At 39.3% G+C, this 16038-nt stretch overlaps 1 protein-coding gene across 19 annotated transcripts in view; it reads right to left on the reverse strand.

Moving 5' to 3' along the window:
- PTPRM (protein tyrosine phosphatase receptor type M) overlaps positions 1-16038 on the reverse strand; it is a 477900-nt gene that overhangs the window by 351445 nt on the left and 110417 nt on the right. For 11 of the 19 annotated variants that reach the window (XM_080579373.1, XM_080579370.1, XM_080579368.1 and 8 more), the window contains exons 1-2: positions 14070-14109; positions 13441-13563 (exon numbers count right to left, since the gene is read on the reverse strand). In XM_080579373.1, the coding sequence (XP_080435499.1) occupies positions 13441-13563; positions 14070-14094 (148 nt within the window). In that variant the 5' untranslated portion in view covers positions 14095-14109. Of the gene's footprint in view, positions 1-13440; positions 13564-14069; positions 14110-16038 lie in introns of those variants that run through there. The other 8 variants (XM_080579375.1, XM_080579374.1, XM_080579372.1 and 5 more) reach the window with 1 other exon arrangement.

Here is a 16038-nt window from a genome sequence, read left to right on the forward strand (position 1 = left end):
TTACATAAGTTCAAACACTTTTCTTCTCAATGTGAACAAAACTCACCAGTGAAATAAACCAGATAACCTGAGATTATACAGGAGGATTTTCTATATTCCCTTACACAGGAGGGGCTCCATTTGCCAAACACAAAAGATAAATAGCATCGCTCTAGTGGCTGAAGCATCATTGAGGTATCAATTTTTATTTCCACATTGCTGGTGGAGAACTAGCTTTTCCAAAAGAGTACTTTCACTTGAATGACAATGGTATGAGTAAATAGGGATCTCAGGGGAGCTCCTTCCCAGAACTTTAACGGCAAATTCATTAATGGGAAAGAAAAACACAAAACTTTTTATTTATGTCTGGGTAATTCCACACATGCATTGCTGGATACCTTTCAGGAGACTATAATAATGATAGATTTCAGATTTCAAAAGTAATTCACTCAGAGAAGATTTTCTTTTACGACCATTTGCTGCTGAGTCAGAACATCACTTCTGTTTAGTAAAAATTATATCTACCAGTTGTCAGGGTGAATAACTTGATAGAAAAAGATGCATCTAATCTGAATATTAAGGCTACGCAGAAAGTTGAGTAAATCCTGCTGTACAAGGTTACTGGACATGGATGTATACCACAACAGAAATACTGTCATCCTGCCAGTGCTGTGCACCTATGAAGACTACACCTCATATAAATCCAACTTATTGATTGACTGCACTGATGAATAAATACCGTACCCACTTCCACTGGCTTTTTTTTTTCTTCTTCTGTAAAGATTTTCACAGAAGGTAAAAATGGTCTCTAATTATTTCATGTTAAGGTAAAAGTACAGCTAGATATAGACAAACTAAAACAATTAGCATAGGTAATTTAAATTCAATAGGCCCTATAATATGCTCTTGCAAAATACAGTTTATCCTTGCTGTAACTAAAATAATAATAAACTTCTTACTAATTATATAATTGTTGTTACTGCTACACTAAAACACAGGGGAAAAAAAATGCCCCGCATGCAGTAAAGCTGCTTATATCTTGTAAGCCATGTGAGTAAAATGCCTGAATTGATATTTTTCCACAAAAAGTAATTTCTGCAAACAATTTCCTGCTTCCACAAACATGCTTCATGCTAAAATTAAACATGGCAAGCAAAACACCACAGCATACGTAAGACGTAAATTGCATTGCTGAAAGATAACTCATCTCTTTATACACGCAACAATTTATTCCACTGCAAAAATTTAGGCTCACAGGCTGCCTTAATTTTAACATAGCATCGTAAACACTTGTGAAGAAAAATTGTTGCTGCTGCTGACCAAGTCCACTCTAGAACGTGATAATTTACAGTTTCAGGCATGCAATCATTGCTGGTGCTGCTAATTAGCGAGCTTCCAGAACTCAAATATCATCTTCATGTTGACCTGCACGATACTTACTGGATGCATCAGTTCCATAGGTGCTAGCTCAAAAGTGTGTACATGACATCCCTCTGCTCAGGAGAGACCTCCTCAGAACATGACCTCCATCAGCCCAAGCCAGAGCTTTCAAAGGCTACTGCATTTCATGTGATGTGTGGCAGCCTAATAAGGAATCCTCGTCAGGAAAAGCCAAGGAACTACCTCCTTTCAGCGGTGCTCTGATCACAAAGGTCTTGCATAAAAAAGCCTCTTTCTCAAATTCCTGTTTCTTCTTTCTTTCTTTTGTATCCCTCAACAGGACAAGCAAGAGAATACATTAAGGATCATCCCACTGTCACCACGTTTGGCGCATTCCTTGTGCAACTGCATGAGACGCACATTCTGGGAAAGAACATCCAATTCCTGAGCTCAGGCTGGAGTGATACCGCTCAGCTGCATATGTACTAGGGGATTTCTCCAAGTGCCTTCTTTACCAAGCCACTTACATGATATTTAGGTGCTTCCAGGGATGGGTGATGATGCTCCAAGTGCGTAATTCTGTCAAGGATTTTCCACAATCATTGTTTTGAACCTGTGCACCTTAACTTCACTCTTACACCACTGTGGGTTTCTTAGCACTAGGTCTTCCTCTCATCCTTTGCTGATCTCAAAGGAGTTTGTGATGCTGGGAGGAGCTGAACGCTAATGAACTGTGAAGGACAGCCTACTGAGCCACACTACAGCAGAACCAGGACCAGACCCGGGAGTTTACCAGGACGTTGAGGAGAGGTCAAGAATGCACAAGTATGGGGGAAATCAGGAACTCGAAACTGGCAGAAGGATGTTCCTCCTCACTGAGGTAAAACACTGTTGCTTAAAATTCCACTATGTCATATGGGGGGATATGACGTAGTGGAATTTTAAGCAACAGTGTAATCATATTTGAACTTAACGCAAAATCCCAATATATGTGGTTACTGCTAAGAAAAGTGCATCTGTAGCATCCATGATCCAATATGAATATGTATGTATTGAAGAGTGCTTTTAAATATGTATCATGTGAGAAGCAAAGAAGTGTGATCAATCGGTGCTTGCAATTATCACAAATATTTGATGTTATTAGCCGCTGAAACATTATGACTTGGATAATTACCTGCACCTGTTTTCTCGTAATTAAATGGTTGTGTACATCATTAAATTTTCAATGAGGTCCAGACAGTATTTTTTTTTCCTTTGTGCTACTGAAATGCAGTTGATTAGAAATGTTGTGACTTCTAGATGAAGAATGCATTTCAGCTGGTGAGGGAAATAACTATATCGCTTTAACACTGAGAACAAAAGTACCGAGCTCTTTAATTCAGATCATGGAATTCATGAAAGCCTTTTAATTGCTTCTTCTGTGACTCCAAATTCTGCAAACATATACAAGGGAATTAAGACTACGTCTGGTATTTTGGAAAATCTGATTGCATCTAATACAAGAGGACTTAAATTCAACACACAGAAAAAGAATCCATCTATTTTGCCTGTGTATTAACCTAGCTCCACTGGCGCATTTGCCACTGGATGTACTGCCACATGACTGTCCTCAGCAGGGAAGCAAAAGTCCAACAGGTCCAGATGTCCAGCAACACCTGAAGACACACTGTAGGCAGAAATTCTAGGTGGCAATATGCAATCCCCCTAAATGTTTTGGCTGTACCTATTACTTCCATTGAAAAATAATGTTTATGCCTATGCACTAAGTGAAGAAACTTCACTCTGTGCCATTTCTTGACATTTTTCAGTGCACTTCTTCTGTATTTCAGATTTTTTAAAATTACATAGAGTATTTCCTATGAGGTTTGATGAAGGTTAATGAAGCAATTTAAACCACACAATGGAGAAGCACAATGGCAGATGCTAAAAACAAACTGTTCTTAAACTGTAACTTTTTTTTTCTGGTTGGAATAAAGGCCTGGTTTTGACAGCGATGAGGAAGGAGCTTTCTTTATCGCTGTCTCGTACTTCACAGTCATTTCAAATTCAACCCAAAGAACAAGTACTCCATGAATGACAAGTCTGCCAAATAGCTTTCCGATGCAGCATTTAATGACCTCTGCCTCAAATCACTCAAATCAATGACTTTTTGGCCACTTGTACTACAGTCACTGCTCAAGCTGCTAACAAAATGCTATCAGTCATCAATGCCTGCCAACAAATTAAGTGCTGTAATAGGGGATGAAAAACATCTCCCATAAATATAATTGAAACAACAATTCCCTCTTTAATTTCAGCAAAAAGCCTTAAAATAATGTGCCAAGAAAATAATTCCCTGAAGAATCACGTTTGCACTCCTGAAGAAGAGTGATGGGGTCCATTTCCAGCTCACTGGCGTTTTAACTGTGGCTATGACTATGTTCTCGTCATACAGAAGAACTGTCTTAGAAAATAAACTACCGACTCAAGAAGTAACTGGCTTAGGCCTTCAAATGGAGGCAGTCACGTTACACACTTTAAAGCCTGTAGATGCAAGGAAAAGGTTTTGATCCACTCTTTATTAGTTTCTAAAGGGCAGGATGGATGAAAAGAAATCTAATGGGATAAGCATGAGACTGAAAGAAAAGCCCTGAAGACTGCAAGAAATTAAGAGGCTTTTTTTTTCCAGTAGATTAATTACTAAACAAGAAAAAGCTTACTTAGGGATACTCTGATTATTCCCCTTCCTCCTGTTCTTGCAATGCAGTGAGTGCAGCTCCTAGAGGAGCATTTTCTGACTCACTGTTTATCCACAGTCCTCATAGGCTTTTTATTGGTCACAGCTTTTCTCAAACTGGCTAAGTATTTTCACTCTCTAATAGGGGAAAACAGCCAGGGAAACAAGCACAAAAAATGTATTGCTCCTTAATGCAGCTCTGCTGAAAGTGGAGCACAAACTGCAGTAGTTTGAGCAAGGTACCCCTGGCACTGAAGGTACGGTAACAGCCTTCAGCACTGAGTGAGTACCTAGGGACCCCTATACTAAAGCCTGTGCTACTTCATTTCTATTGCTATGAGGTCCCAAACTGCCTAGACTAAAGCTATCTGAGGTACATTTGCATGTCTCAGGCATAGCCCCAGGAAAGAAGATTTACATTCTGCATGGTCTCTGAACCAAGAGCCCCCGCCAGAACTAACTGAATTTTTCTTTTCCAGACAATTCAAGTTGGAAAATGTCAGTTTATCAGAAGGTAACACGAAGGCAACTGTCCTGAGCCCCAGATAAAATATCTCCATCATTATTCCTGGTTATTTTGACAAGAAGCGCTTTCCCTCTCTCCCATCACAATTCTCTTACCTCATCTGAAGGAACACCTCATAAACACTCCGCAGAGGAGAAACAATCACACACACAAAAAAAAAAAAAGCGTGGTTAGCCAGGGTACTTCTTATTTAGCAGGGGATTCAGGAACAAGACTCTGACGCACTTAACCAGCGGGATAGCGGCTGGCACTATGGGTGGAAGACGGGAGAGAGACTAATCTGGGTGTCCAATACACAACATTAAAACTCTGCAATCCTAAACATTTTCATTGTCAGGAAATCCATTTCAAACCCAGCTCTGGTGTCTGGCTTATTATGTTAGCTGCTGCTCAGCATATATTATTGCAGGTGTTATATATAACCCCAGCAGGAAAACTGTAATCACAGCAAGGTAAATGAGTTAGGCTGGAGGGCTTGCTTAGCAGTGTGTGGCACTGTGCGGTCTTACACAGAAATTCCCTCAGCAGTCAGCTTCATCTTCCAGGTTGCTTTGAGAATACTCTGGCTTAATGAGAAGTGAATTCCACAGACCTCTCATACAAACTGTCTGACTTCTGTGGAAGAGGAGAGTTTCTCAAAGATTAACAAAAATAAATCATAATTTACCGTATCGTCTTTTACCAAACATCTTCAAAAAATCTTAAACAACTACTGGTGGACCCTACCACAGTATCTCCCACTCACTTCCAACAGTTGCAGCATGTTCTCTGATTCTCTACACAAGTATCAGACAGCTGCTGTGAAGCATAAGAAAACAGGGCAACTGTTATATTCCTCCTGGTATAGTATGGTTACCAAAATACTACAGCAGACTCATTGCTTGAAATGAAAACCAGAAAGTCTTCTGCCTTAGGCATTACCTCAGGAATCACGCTGCTTATACTCAAAATACTTAATTCCGCAAAGGAATAAAAAAGTGTAAAATGAAAGTCATATGTAGAGAATATTTACTACAAAAGATTAAATAAATCTTTAGCGTATTAACTCCAGCAGTTTACCAAAAAATCTACCAGGCATGTAGGCAAAATACATTCAAGGAACTTGTCTAGTTGACTATTAAGTAAGATAGGAACATTCTCCTCGGTGATTCAGAACCAGCAATTCTGATGCTTACTCATCTCTTATTTCCCTTTGCAAGAGAAGGGAACTTCTCCCGAGAAAGAGTATTTTCCCTCACTGTATGCACAGTATTTGTAGGAACTCCAGGCTTTGGGTCGGGTGCTGAAATCTGTAAGTCAGCTCAGAGGTTAAAAATGACCGTGAGGTTCCTGTAAAACATCACAACAAACAATACCTTCACCACAGCTGGTGGCATTGCCTTGGTTGTTGAACGAACCTATTAAGTGCACTACTAAGTTTTTACGTATGTTTTTAAAGTAGCTGACTCATTTGGTGCTCGCACTGTAGCCATGGCAGCACAGAGCTAGCGGGTCTGTACTCGTGTGGTTTGCTTGGGCTGACCTCCATGTTGCTCCACATTAGCAGCAACTGATATTAGCTTACACAGTTAATTGGAAACTGGCTTGGATGCATCAGCACGAGCTGGAGCTGCTTACGGAAGAGGCGTGCACATTCTCAATGCCTGTAACTACTACCTGAGCACGCAATAAATTGCTAAACATGCTAGTGCTTCAGGCCTAGAAAATTCTGTAAAAAAATCTAACTTGAACACAGTGAACAAGGTGCAACTCCCACGACTTGATAGTAATTTATAGCTGGATAGCGTTCAAATGAATTTAAGAAAAAGCAGCTATATAAAGTAATCTGGGAGAAAAAGCATTCAATAAGAAACATATTGAATTCTCTATTATACAAAAGCAAACAGAACAAAAGCATCCCTGTTAAGAGAAGAACATGATACAGTACTAAAATATATAAAATACACGTCACGCTGGAAAGTCAAAGCACAAAAACTTTACATGGTAAGACAATGCAGTTGGGTTTAATATAGACTACCCAACTGATTGCTTTAAGATTTATCTTTTTGTAAGGAATCTCAGCCTTTCCACACACAATTAAACAATAACGTACATTTTTCATCAACTAAACCACATTCTGTAATAGCAAACACCACTAGCTATGCGTATCTGCTAACTATGCATCAAAAGGCTATTTTAAACAATCATTTATATAAACATTATATGCATCTTCTACAGACACTACACAGACTGCTAAACATTTAGTAACACTAGATATTCAGGATGCAAATAACCATACTAGGCCATTCGATATGTACATACAGTCATTACAATTATATATTACCACCTCATAAAGCACGAACAGAATCCTCATCCTGGCTTTGACCAACACTGGATCAAACATAAAAGTCTTCATTGCTCAAAGCATCCTTTCAATCCAGTGAATGCTGGCAGTCTGTAAAGATTTGATTTATAACTGATTTTGAACAATTCTAAACTGAATGAAAGGCTGATGCCAGTGACTCACTGTAAATGCAGTGACATCCCTTCAGTGGTATCAAACCAACTGCTGACAGAAGAAAAATGATGCTACTGTTCCTTGGAAATTAACTGGAACTGTGAGACACTGCAGAAGGATTTTACAAAACTGAGCACAGTGCTTTGTAACAAAATACGTGGACAACAGAAATTATAACCAGTACATGATGAACAGAGCAGACTCTTGACAATATTTGAATTTCTTACAGTAATCTGCAAAATTCTAATTGTATCACTGTCAGTGACAAGACATGCTGTAGCAGTATACAAGCAAACAACACATTCACCTCAAAAAATACATTTTGATTTAAAGTTTGCCTTCTTCTCTGTGTATTTTTCTTTTTTTTTTTTTTTTTTCTTGTTGTCGTGTTTTGGTTTGGGTAGGGGAAGATATTTGGTTGGTTGGGTTTTGTTTGTTTGTCTGATTTTTAACTCATTTGACCTTTCTCAGCTCTTACCATAATAATTCCTCAGAAGACTCCAGATCCTACCTAATTCACTCTCAAGAACCTGTTTCACAGCTCTGATCCCGTATTCTCATTCTCTCCTCTTCAGTGAGAGCAACTGCCACACAGAGTGCAATCAGCAATCTGGCATACGTACATATGTGTGTATGTGTACATATATATGTACATCCATATTCATTCCAAAGCTTACATCCTTTTTTTTTTTCCCCCTCTGTTCTTTATCCAACCAACAACTCTGTTGCTCTTGATGCTTCTGTTCTTGCCTTCTAGGGCACAAATTACTTACCCATATTTTTCTGACTGACTGCCAGGTATCAGAGAAATGGCTTCACTACTGCAGTCTCCCCTACTCAGCATGCATTCCTTACTAACAACAACTCAGGATAAGCAGGAGTTTGAGTTATCAGGTAAAGCACCAGAGCATTCCATGGGAACACCACGACTCCAAAATGCTGATAGGCCATGATGAATTTGACCAGACTTGAGTATAAATGGGATTGCGGAGTAAGAGCAGAGCCGGCACAGGTCAGAGAAATAAATTAAGATCTGGAGAATCAACCAAAAATCGTAATAGAAATATAGGAAGAAAAGCTCCAACAGATACTTTGTTTGCGTTATCATAGGCTCTCAGAGAACTAAACAAGAACTGCTCTACAAAAAGAAAATAAAAGATGGAGCAAAACAATGAAATAATGCAACAGCACTGACTAGAACAATGGGAAGGGATTTAGGCACTTTTTTTTCTTAAATAGACACAGTGGCAAAATGAAGCATTAATAACAGTGGGACAGTCATGTCTGTTTAAGAGGGAGCATCTTCCCAACAGTGAGGCAACATGAAGGAAAGTGCAAAGATCTCTCCCTGAAAACTTAGCAAACTTAGCAAGATGATGAAGACTGACAACATGGTGTAGCAGAAAGTAGAACTGGTGTATCGATAATTACATCAACATGAGGTAAGTAAGGAGGCAGCAGAAAGAACTGAGGTAAGCAGCTCGTATTTGATGCAATGCAGAAAGAGAAACCCAAGTAGAAATCAAAAAAGTCAAAGCAGCTGGTTTGGAAAAAGAATCTTCACAACTACATCCCAAATGCAAATATGTGGTTTGTAGGTATCTCTGGGCATGAATCTGCGAGAACCTGGCACAGATCATTATGTTCTAGATTTATCACATTCTAAAAGCCAAGTCTGAAGATGCCACTGCTGTGATGTAAGCACATCCACAGTGATCAAGAATATCATGGAGGAAAATCTCATCCAAGTGATAAACTGGATAGGGAGTATCTTTAGTAAGAAGTCACACACACATAACAGTTCCTAAGTAACAGTGGTGGGTTGACCTTGGCTGGCTGATAGGCACCCTCGCAGCCGCTATCCCACTCCCATTCCTCAACAGGACGGGGGGAGAAAACGAGATGACAAAGCCCATGACATGAGCTCAAAGCTCATGACATGAGCTCAAGGCCATGACAGGGAGATTGCTTACCCATTACCATCACAGGCAAAACAAACTCAACCTGGGGAAAATTAAAATGATTTATTGCCAATTAGAGTAAGATAGCAAGAAACAAAGAAAAAACTAAAAGCACCTTCTCCCAACCCCCACTTCTTCCAAGGCATAACTTCACTCCTTCATTCCCCACTCTTCTACCTCCCTCCTTACCCAGCACCAAGAGATGCAGGGATGATGGCGAGTGGGTATTGAGGTCAGTCCATCACAGCTCCTCTCTGTTGCTCCCTCCTCCCCACACATTTCCCCTACAGAGCATGGGTCCCTCCCACAGGATATACTCCTTTGTGAACTGATCCAACAAGGGTATTTCCCACAGGCTGCAGTTCTTCAATAACTGCTCAAGCATGGGTCATCTCCATGGGGTACAGTCCTTCAGGAACAGACTGAACCAGCATGGGTCCCCCACAGGCCAGAGTTCTTGCCAGACAACCTGCTCCAGCATGGGCTCCTCTCCATGGGCCGTGGCCTCCTCCAGGCCACATCCACCTGCTCCACCGGGGGCTCCTCCACGGGCTGTAGCGTGGAGATCTGCTCCGTGTGGGACCCGTGGGCTGCAGGGGGACAGCCTGCTCCACCAGGGGCCTCTGCACAGGCCGCAGGGGAACTCCTGCTCCGTGCCTGGAGCACCTCACACCCCCTCCCTTCCTCTCCTCTGACTTTGGTATCTGCCGAGTTGCTTCTCTCACAGCTGCTGTGCAGTATTTTTTACCCTTTCTTTGATATATTTTCCCATAGGCTCCCCACTCGTGGCTGATGATCTCAGCTGTGCCTTGCCTGCACTGGGTCCCTTTTGGAGCTGCCTGTGTTCAACACAGGGCTGCCCCTGGTTTCTTCTCACAGAGGCTATCCCTGAAGACATCCCCTGCTACCAAAACCTCGCCATGTAGACACAGTGATCTACTGGTTTGGTTTGGCATATTTTTTCTGAAGGTACCTTTAGTGTAGTACAGCCAGAGGGTCTACAGTTCTGTATTATTGTAAATGTGTGTTATATACATGCATTAACATCAAAGTACCTGCTTTAACTGCTCAACAGGACAAGGTGAGATGGCATTAATAGTAAGTGTTTTTGTATTGTATTTTTGAACAATATTATAAACACATATTCTTTGAACAGACAGAAAAGGAGAAAGAGGTGGAGAAAAGTCAACAGCCACACTTGCTACAGTAGTTACTCCAGCTGACTCACGAGACCCTTTAAACTGAATAACAGTGGATTAACCAGTCTCATTCAATCCATACAAATATATATATATGTCATTCCTTTTTTGGCTCTGTTTAATGTATTTTCAGATTAGTACCGCTCACTAAAGGTCACGCTTATATTTATCAAGAAAATTAGAGTGCTAGTGCCCTACTTTAGTAACAATAGCCTCATATTTTTCTACTATAGTAACAGTCTAGCAAGGATTAAAGCTCAATGTACTGAGTACTTTTTTATTTAACGATACATTATTTTTTATATAACTCAACAATTTTCACCTAAGACTATACCTCACAAATAACTATTAATATTCAATAAAATATAAATATACGTGTCCATTAATATGTGCACATAGGTGCACATATACTATATGACACTTTTGTCCCACTGAAATAACATATAAAGCCAAAATATTTACCCAACTGAACTACAGCTACTCTCTGAACAGTCTCATGTGGGTTAAAATAAATCAAATGTCATAACTAGCATACTTCCCCCCTCACTGCCACCAAATTATACAAAATATTATATATTGATATCAACTCACTGATGCATATTCCCTGAAATTAGGAATGTTATGTGCATTAATTTTTTCAACTGACAAGGGACTGCTGAACTGAGAGTACTTGTTTCAGTCTAGTATTACAACACTGTTGCATAAAGTATTTTCTTTTCAAGCCAAGAATTCTCCAGAAAACAGTAATCTAACATGTTCTATTCATTATTATCTGAAGTTATTTTTTCTAAAATATGTCGCTCAGAAAATGCTTACAAGCTACTTGAAATCATTTTTTAAGTGTATCACGTAACTCTCTGGCTAAGGTTAACTGAAAACTAATTAAAATCATTAAGACAATGATTTGAACAAGAACAGGAAAAAAATGCCTGAATGAAATGAAGAGAGAAATTAGATACCACTTGGCTGAATTGTGCCCTTAGACCCACTGCTTCTCGTTTGCAAAAAAAAAAAAAAAAAAAAAAAAAAAAAGAACATTTCTTTCCTTCTCAAAGACGTTTTTGACCTTTTAAGGCACCACTATCAACAACCCTCCTCAGACTAACGCGTTCATCTTCTGACCCAAGACCCCCAAAGCATATTTCAGTTCCTTTATGGGCAGAAATAAAACTCCCTAAACTCTAAATATAGTTTACTTCCAAATTTAATATCTTTCTACTTGATCACCAGAATGTTATTTTAGTTTTCTGATAAAAACGCAGGAAGACAAATACAAGCCATGTGACATCTGATAAATAAAATTACATAGATATCATTTTCCTTCCATAAAAATACCAGTCCCTACTTTGTCTGGACTCTTGCCCTGGAGGAAAAAAAAAAAAAGAAAAAGAAAATCTTAAAGTCTTTGATCATCTCAGAAAAGCACATAGAGTTGAACCTCCTCCATCTGCCAAGAAGACTAAGCAACATATACTGACAACCTCTTCCGCAAAATCCAAGTGGGGAAAGTAACGAGTGAATGAAAATTGGAACAGAAAGAGAATTTCCAGTGGTGTGATTGAGAAAAAGAATGTATAGCTTGTACTGCAAGCCAAGATGACTGATAAGCCATGTGTATGAACTCCAGCTTGAGAGACAGTAATAAGCGCTGAAATAGTCCAGAAAAAATCTAGCAGTCTGAGCCAAGACCACTGGACAAGAGCCCACTTCAGAAGGAATCTGCAAAATTCTTCTTTATCTGTGATGATGAACTCAGTCTAGCATGATGACCAAGCGCAGGCAAACCGAACATTTCTCTTCAAGTGGAGTCTCACCTTTGCTTGAGGGAACTTGGACATGATGTTGTCCACAACACAGGGCAATGGTGAAAAATCTACAATGAAGACTGCTAAGAGGATTTTTAAAAGTGAATTCTATCTAAGGCTCATTAGTGCATATCATAGATTAGTGTATGTATTACTATACTAGGGATGAGTGCACGTGTGCAGGTTTTGTTTATACAGTCACTCCTAAAGTTTTACATTGTTTTTCTCCTAATTCTCCTAATTTCCTCCTATTTCTCAAAAATATGGGAGGAACATTTTCTTGGGAAATACGACTATTAAAGCGATTTTATGTAAACCCCAAACTACATTACAAGTGCTTTAAAGAACTAATTGAAACATACTAATGAAATACTAGCACATCCATCACATCCACCTGCAAGGTTTTTAAGCATTCTGGGTGTATTTATACAAAATTATAAGGCTAATGGAGAAGTCCCATGATGCTATGATCAGATTTTAGGAAGTGGTCTTTTTGTTTTGGCTATTTTTGGGTGACAATAGTCACAGGAGGCTCAGCCTTTAAAAGCAAAGGAAGATTCTGAGCTGGGCTAGATGCAATCAGCCCCCAGGAGATATCCTGGAGATCAGCCCCAGTACACGGGGGGAACTCTTAATGTATCCAGCTAAAATCTGGAAAAAAAAGAATAATTGATAAATTTTACACTGAGTATTTTTAAAACTGTGGTCAGATTTTTGTGTATTTATGTGATTGAAGTGATAAAGGAAAGTGTATTACCAGAATGCCAGAAAGAGTATTACCAGAAGTTTATAGTTCAGCGGAACGCAAGGGCTGTTGCTATGGAATTAGGTTTACCTATATGCAGTACAGAAAGTGCATCAAGTAATAGCATCACTACTATCTTTAAAACAGAACATGCACAATATTTCGAGACACTTTGTTCTGGGATATCTATCCTCTCTTTTTTCTCTCACTCCTTTTTCACTCTCCATTTCTTTTCAGAGCAGAGTTTGCTGAGTATCTCTTCCAATAAAAATGCCTTAAGTCATCTTTGTCTTCTCTCTCACTTCAGGTCTTCCTGTTATATAGTCCTGTCTGCCTGGTTGTAGTACTGCTACATCTTCATTTTCACAGCATCATTTTGTATTCTTTCTGCCTTCCCTGATGACGCCAGGTTTCTCTTTCTACTTTCTAACCTTTATGCTAGAAACCGTACAGCAAAAGAAAACCTTTGCATTGCAGAATATCCATCATAAAATTCACTCTGAAGACTTAGGTATTGCAATTAAACACATTTTGGCAAAGTAACATTCTAATAATAATACTATCAAGAAATGCTGAGTAAATGCATAAGCTAATATCAAAGAGAGAAAAAAAAAGTAAAATAAAAGACCAACCAGATGGCATCCATTGATCTGAGGAGGGCTTTATCACCGTGTTCACCTGATCCCAGTTAAGATCATCATCATCCGACTGACTATAGCCACAGGAGCTAAACGGCTCATCAAAAGTACAGCATCCTGTGAAACAAACACATAGATAAAAATTTAACAAGGCATGCAGATAACAGATTATGAATCTCATCCTAACAAATTCAACAGAATTCAATACAGGTTGTGCAATTTTTTTAATATCCTGTAATAAAAACAGTCATATATTTATTAACCCTCACTTTCTGAGAGGGTATAAAACCTTTTGCCATGAAAAAAAAAATCTCAAGGGTGAAAGACTAAACTTAGAACTGCGAAGAAATTTTCTCCCAAGATACAAACATCAGGTATCAAAACCAAACCAGCAAAATAAAAAGCAATCAAACTCAGAACATTAGAAGACGGAATGATTAGCATTCTTCAGGAAAAACAAACTATCGCATGTCTGAGAATCTACATTTTAGAAGAAAAACCTAAGTAGAGAGACATCAGCTCCCATTCCTTTATGTTGGTTTTCAAGGAAGGGAAGGCTCCCAGGTGTATCGCGTTGTGCTGCAAACAGGAGCCACTCTGGGCTCTTGTGGGATTAGCAGCACCTTGGGGACAATGCAGCACATCCATCTTAAAACACCGATCTATGCACAGACTCAAACTCTGAAAGAAAACAGCATTATTTCCTCTCACTTCCCCATTCTCTTCTAAGTAATTTAGAAAAGAATAACACATTATAAGAGCTCACAGTATCCCAGACTAGGGCAAGGATGAATCTAATCTCAAGAATTTAGAGCACTGGAATCTAACATTACCCACAAGAACACAGAGAAACTTTGCTTTTTTCCTTTGGTACACATGGAAACTTGCCCAGCTTTCCCAAATTTTTCTCCCCTAGCTGCAGACTAACGCAGGGTTACAATACCCTGTTTTCTGTGTATTCTTTGATGTTTCACTCCAGTGAAGAATGACATCTTTCCTATCCAGGAAAACAAATATAACCCTAGTCATGGATCTTTCAGCCCATATTAAAGTAAATACTGCAGCTGTTCAAACAAAACTAAGCTTCAGGGTTATTCATCATCTTGCTATCTGTCCATACAAACAGCAGGCTTAGTCTTGCCAAGTCTTATTAAAATAGGAAACAGACAAAATCTAGCTTTAAAAAAGACTTTGCAAACCAAAAGTTTCCTAGAGCATGAACGGCATTGGAGGATACCTTATCAGGAAAGCTCGATAATGCAAACCAAAATATCGTTTTACCTGACAACCTTCACCTAACTGACGCCCAGCCTTCCTAACAGACACTCCTCGACTACATTTGACATTTATGACAAGCACTCAGCACGCATATAATCTTTAATGGGAATTAATTTTATGAACATATCCCATTTGCCCTGTCAGCCTGGATACAGGTCATCCTATACCGTGCTCTGTTCTAAAACGTCTTTCTATAGCAAGTCTTCATTAGCTCGAGGTATGTCAGGGAAATTAGCACCTCTGGCTACTGCCTTTCCGTACTCGTGCAGGTGCACGGGTTTCAATCAGTGAGCCCACTGGGAATGGAAAACCCGGGAAGGAACTTGCAGCTCCACACTCTGACACCTCACCTCAATGGTAAGAACAGACAGAAATTGTCTCTCTCCTGATATGAAACCAATTCAGAAATAAAATAGGTATGTTTATAGTACATCGAGTGACACCTGGAACATTTCCAGGGGGAAGGGTTAGACTTTTGGGCAGCCATTCGCACAGTTGTTCTCATGCCTGCATAAATTGTACTTGATACAGTTAAAATGTGCCACAGGGTAAGCTTCAGACATAAAGGCAAAATTTAAGTTTTCGCAGACAGACTTGTGTTTTTTATAAAAGAAAAACAATCAAACCACAGCTGAAGAAAAAGGTAGTTTCCTTGCAAAGGTTTTGCAAATGATACTACGCCATAAATAAATACCAAGTTATACAGAGCACAACATAGTCAAGCTTTGCAAAAAAAACATATACTTTAATTTAATCAAGCATAGATTTGGGTTCACAGTTCAAACACAGGGCTGGTGAATTTACATAAAAGCTCCCTTATTTCATTACATCACACTAAGAAGCCATAAAAAAGTGTAATGTGTTTTCTTGGTCAAACCCAAAATCTGAGCCAAGTGCTGCAAAATGTGCAATAGTGGAGAAAAGGGAAGGGTTTGTGATCCCACATGGTTATTAAAGGCTTCTCCCCCCTCGCTAGTTACGCAGATGTCAAAACAATGGATAAATAGAACTATGGATGATGGGAAAGTGCTACTTGTCTGGATATTTGTCTATCAACACAAAGTGTTTCTCATCACTTGTTTTTCTTCCCTTCTCCTGTGAGTTTATAGCTCAATCACTGTCAGGATTTCTTTTTTTTTTTTTTCGTCTTTGCCATTTACATCCTTCGAACATTTGTGAATTTACTACCTTAGAGCTCCCTCAAAACAGGTATCTAATCTTCACATCTGCTCCAGGAACAGTTTTGGAGGAACTTTTGAACTCCTCCTTCTGTTCCTAGGCCACTTGCACCCATGACTACCAACTGAACTATAA

The sequence above is a fragment of the Anser brachyrhynchus genome, assembly GCF_964034855.1.
Source record: "Anser brachyrhynchus genome assembly, chromosome: 2".
In the NCBI taxonomy this organism is placed as follows: Eukaryota; Metazoa; Chordata; class Aves; order Anseriformes; family Anatidae; genus Anser; species Anser brachyrhynchus.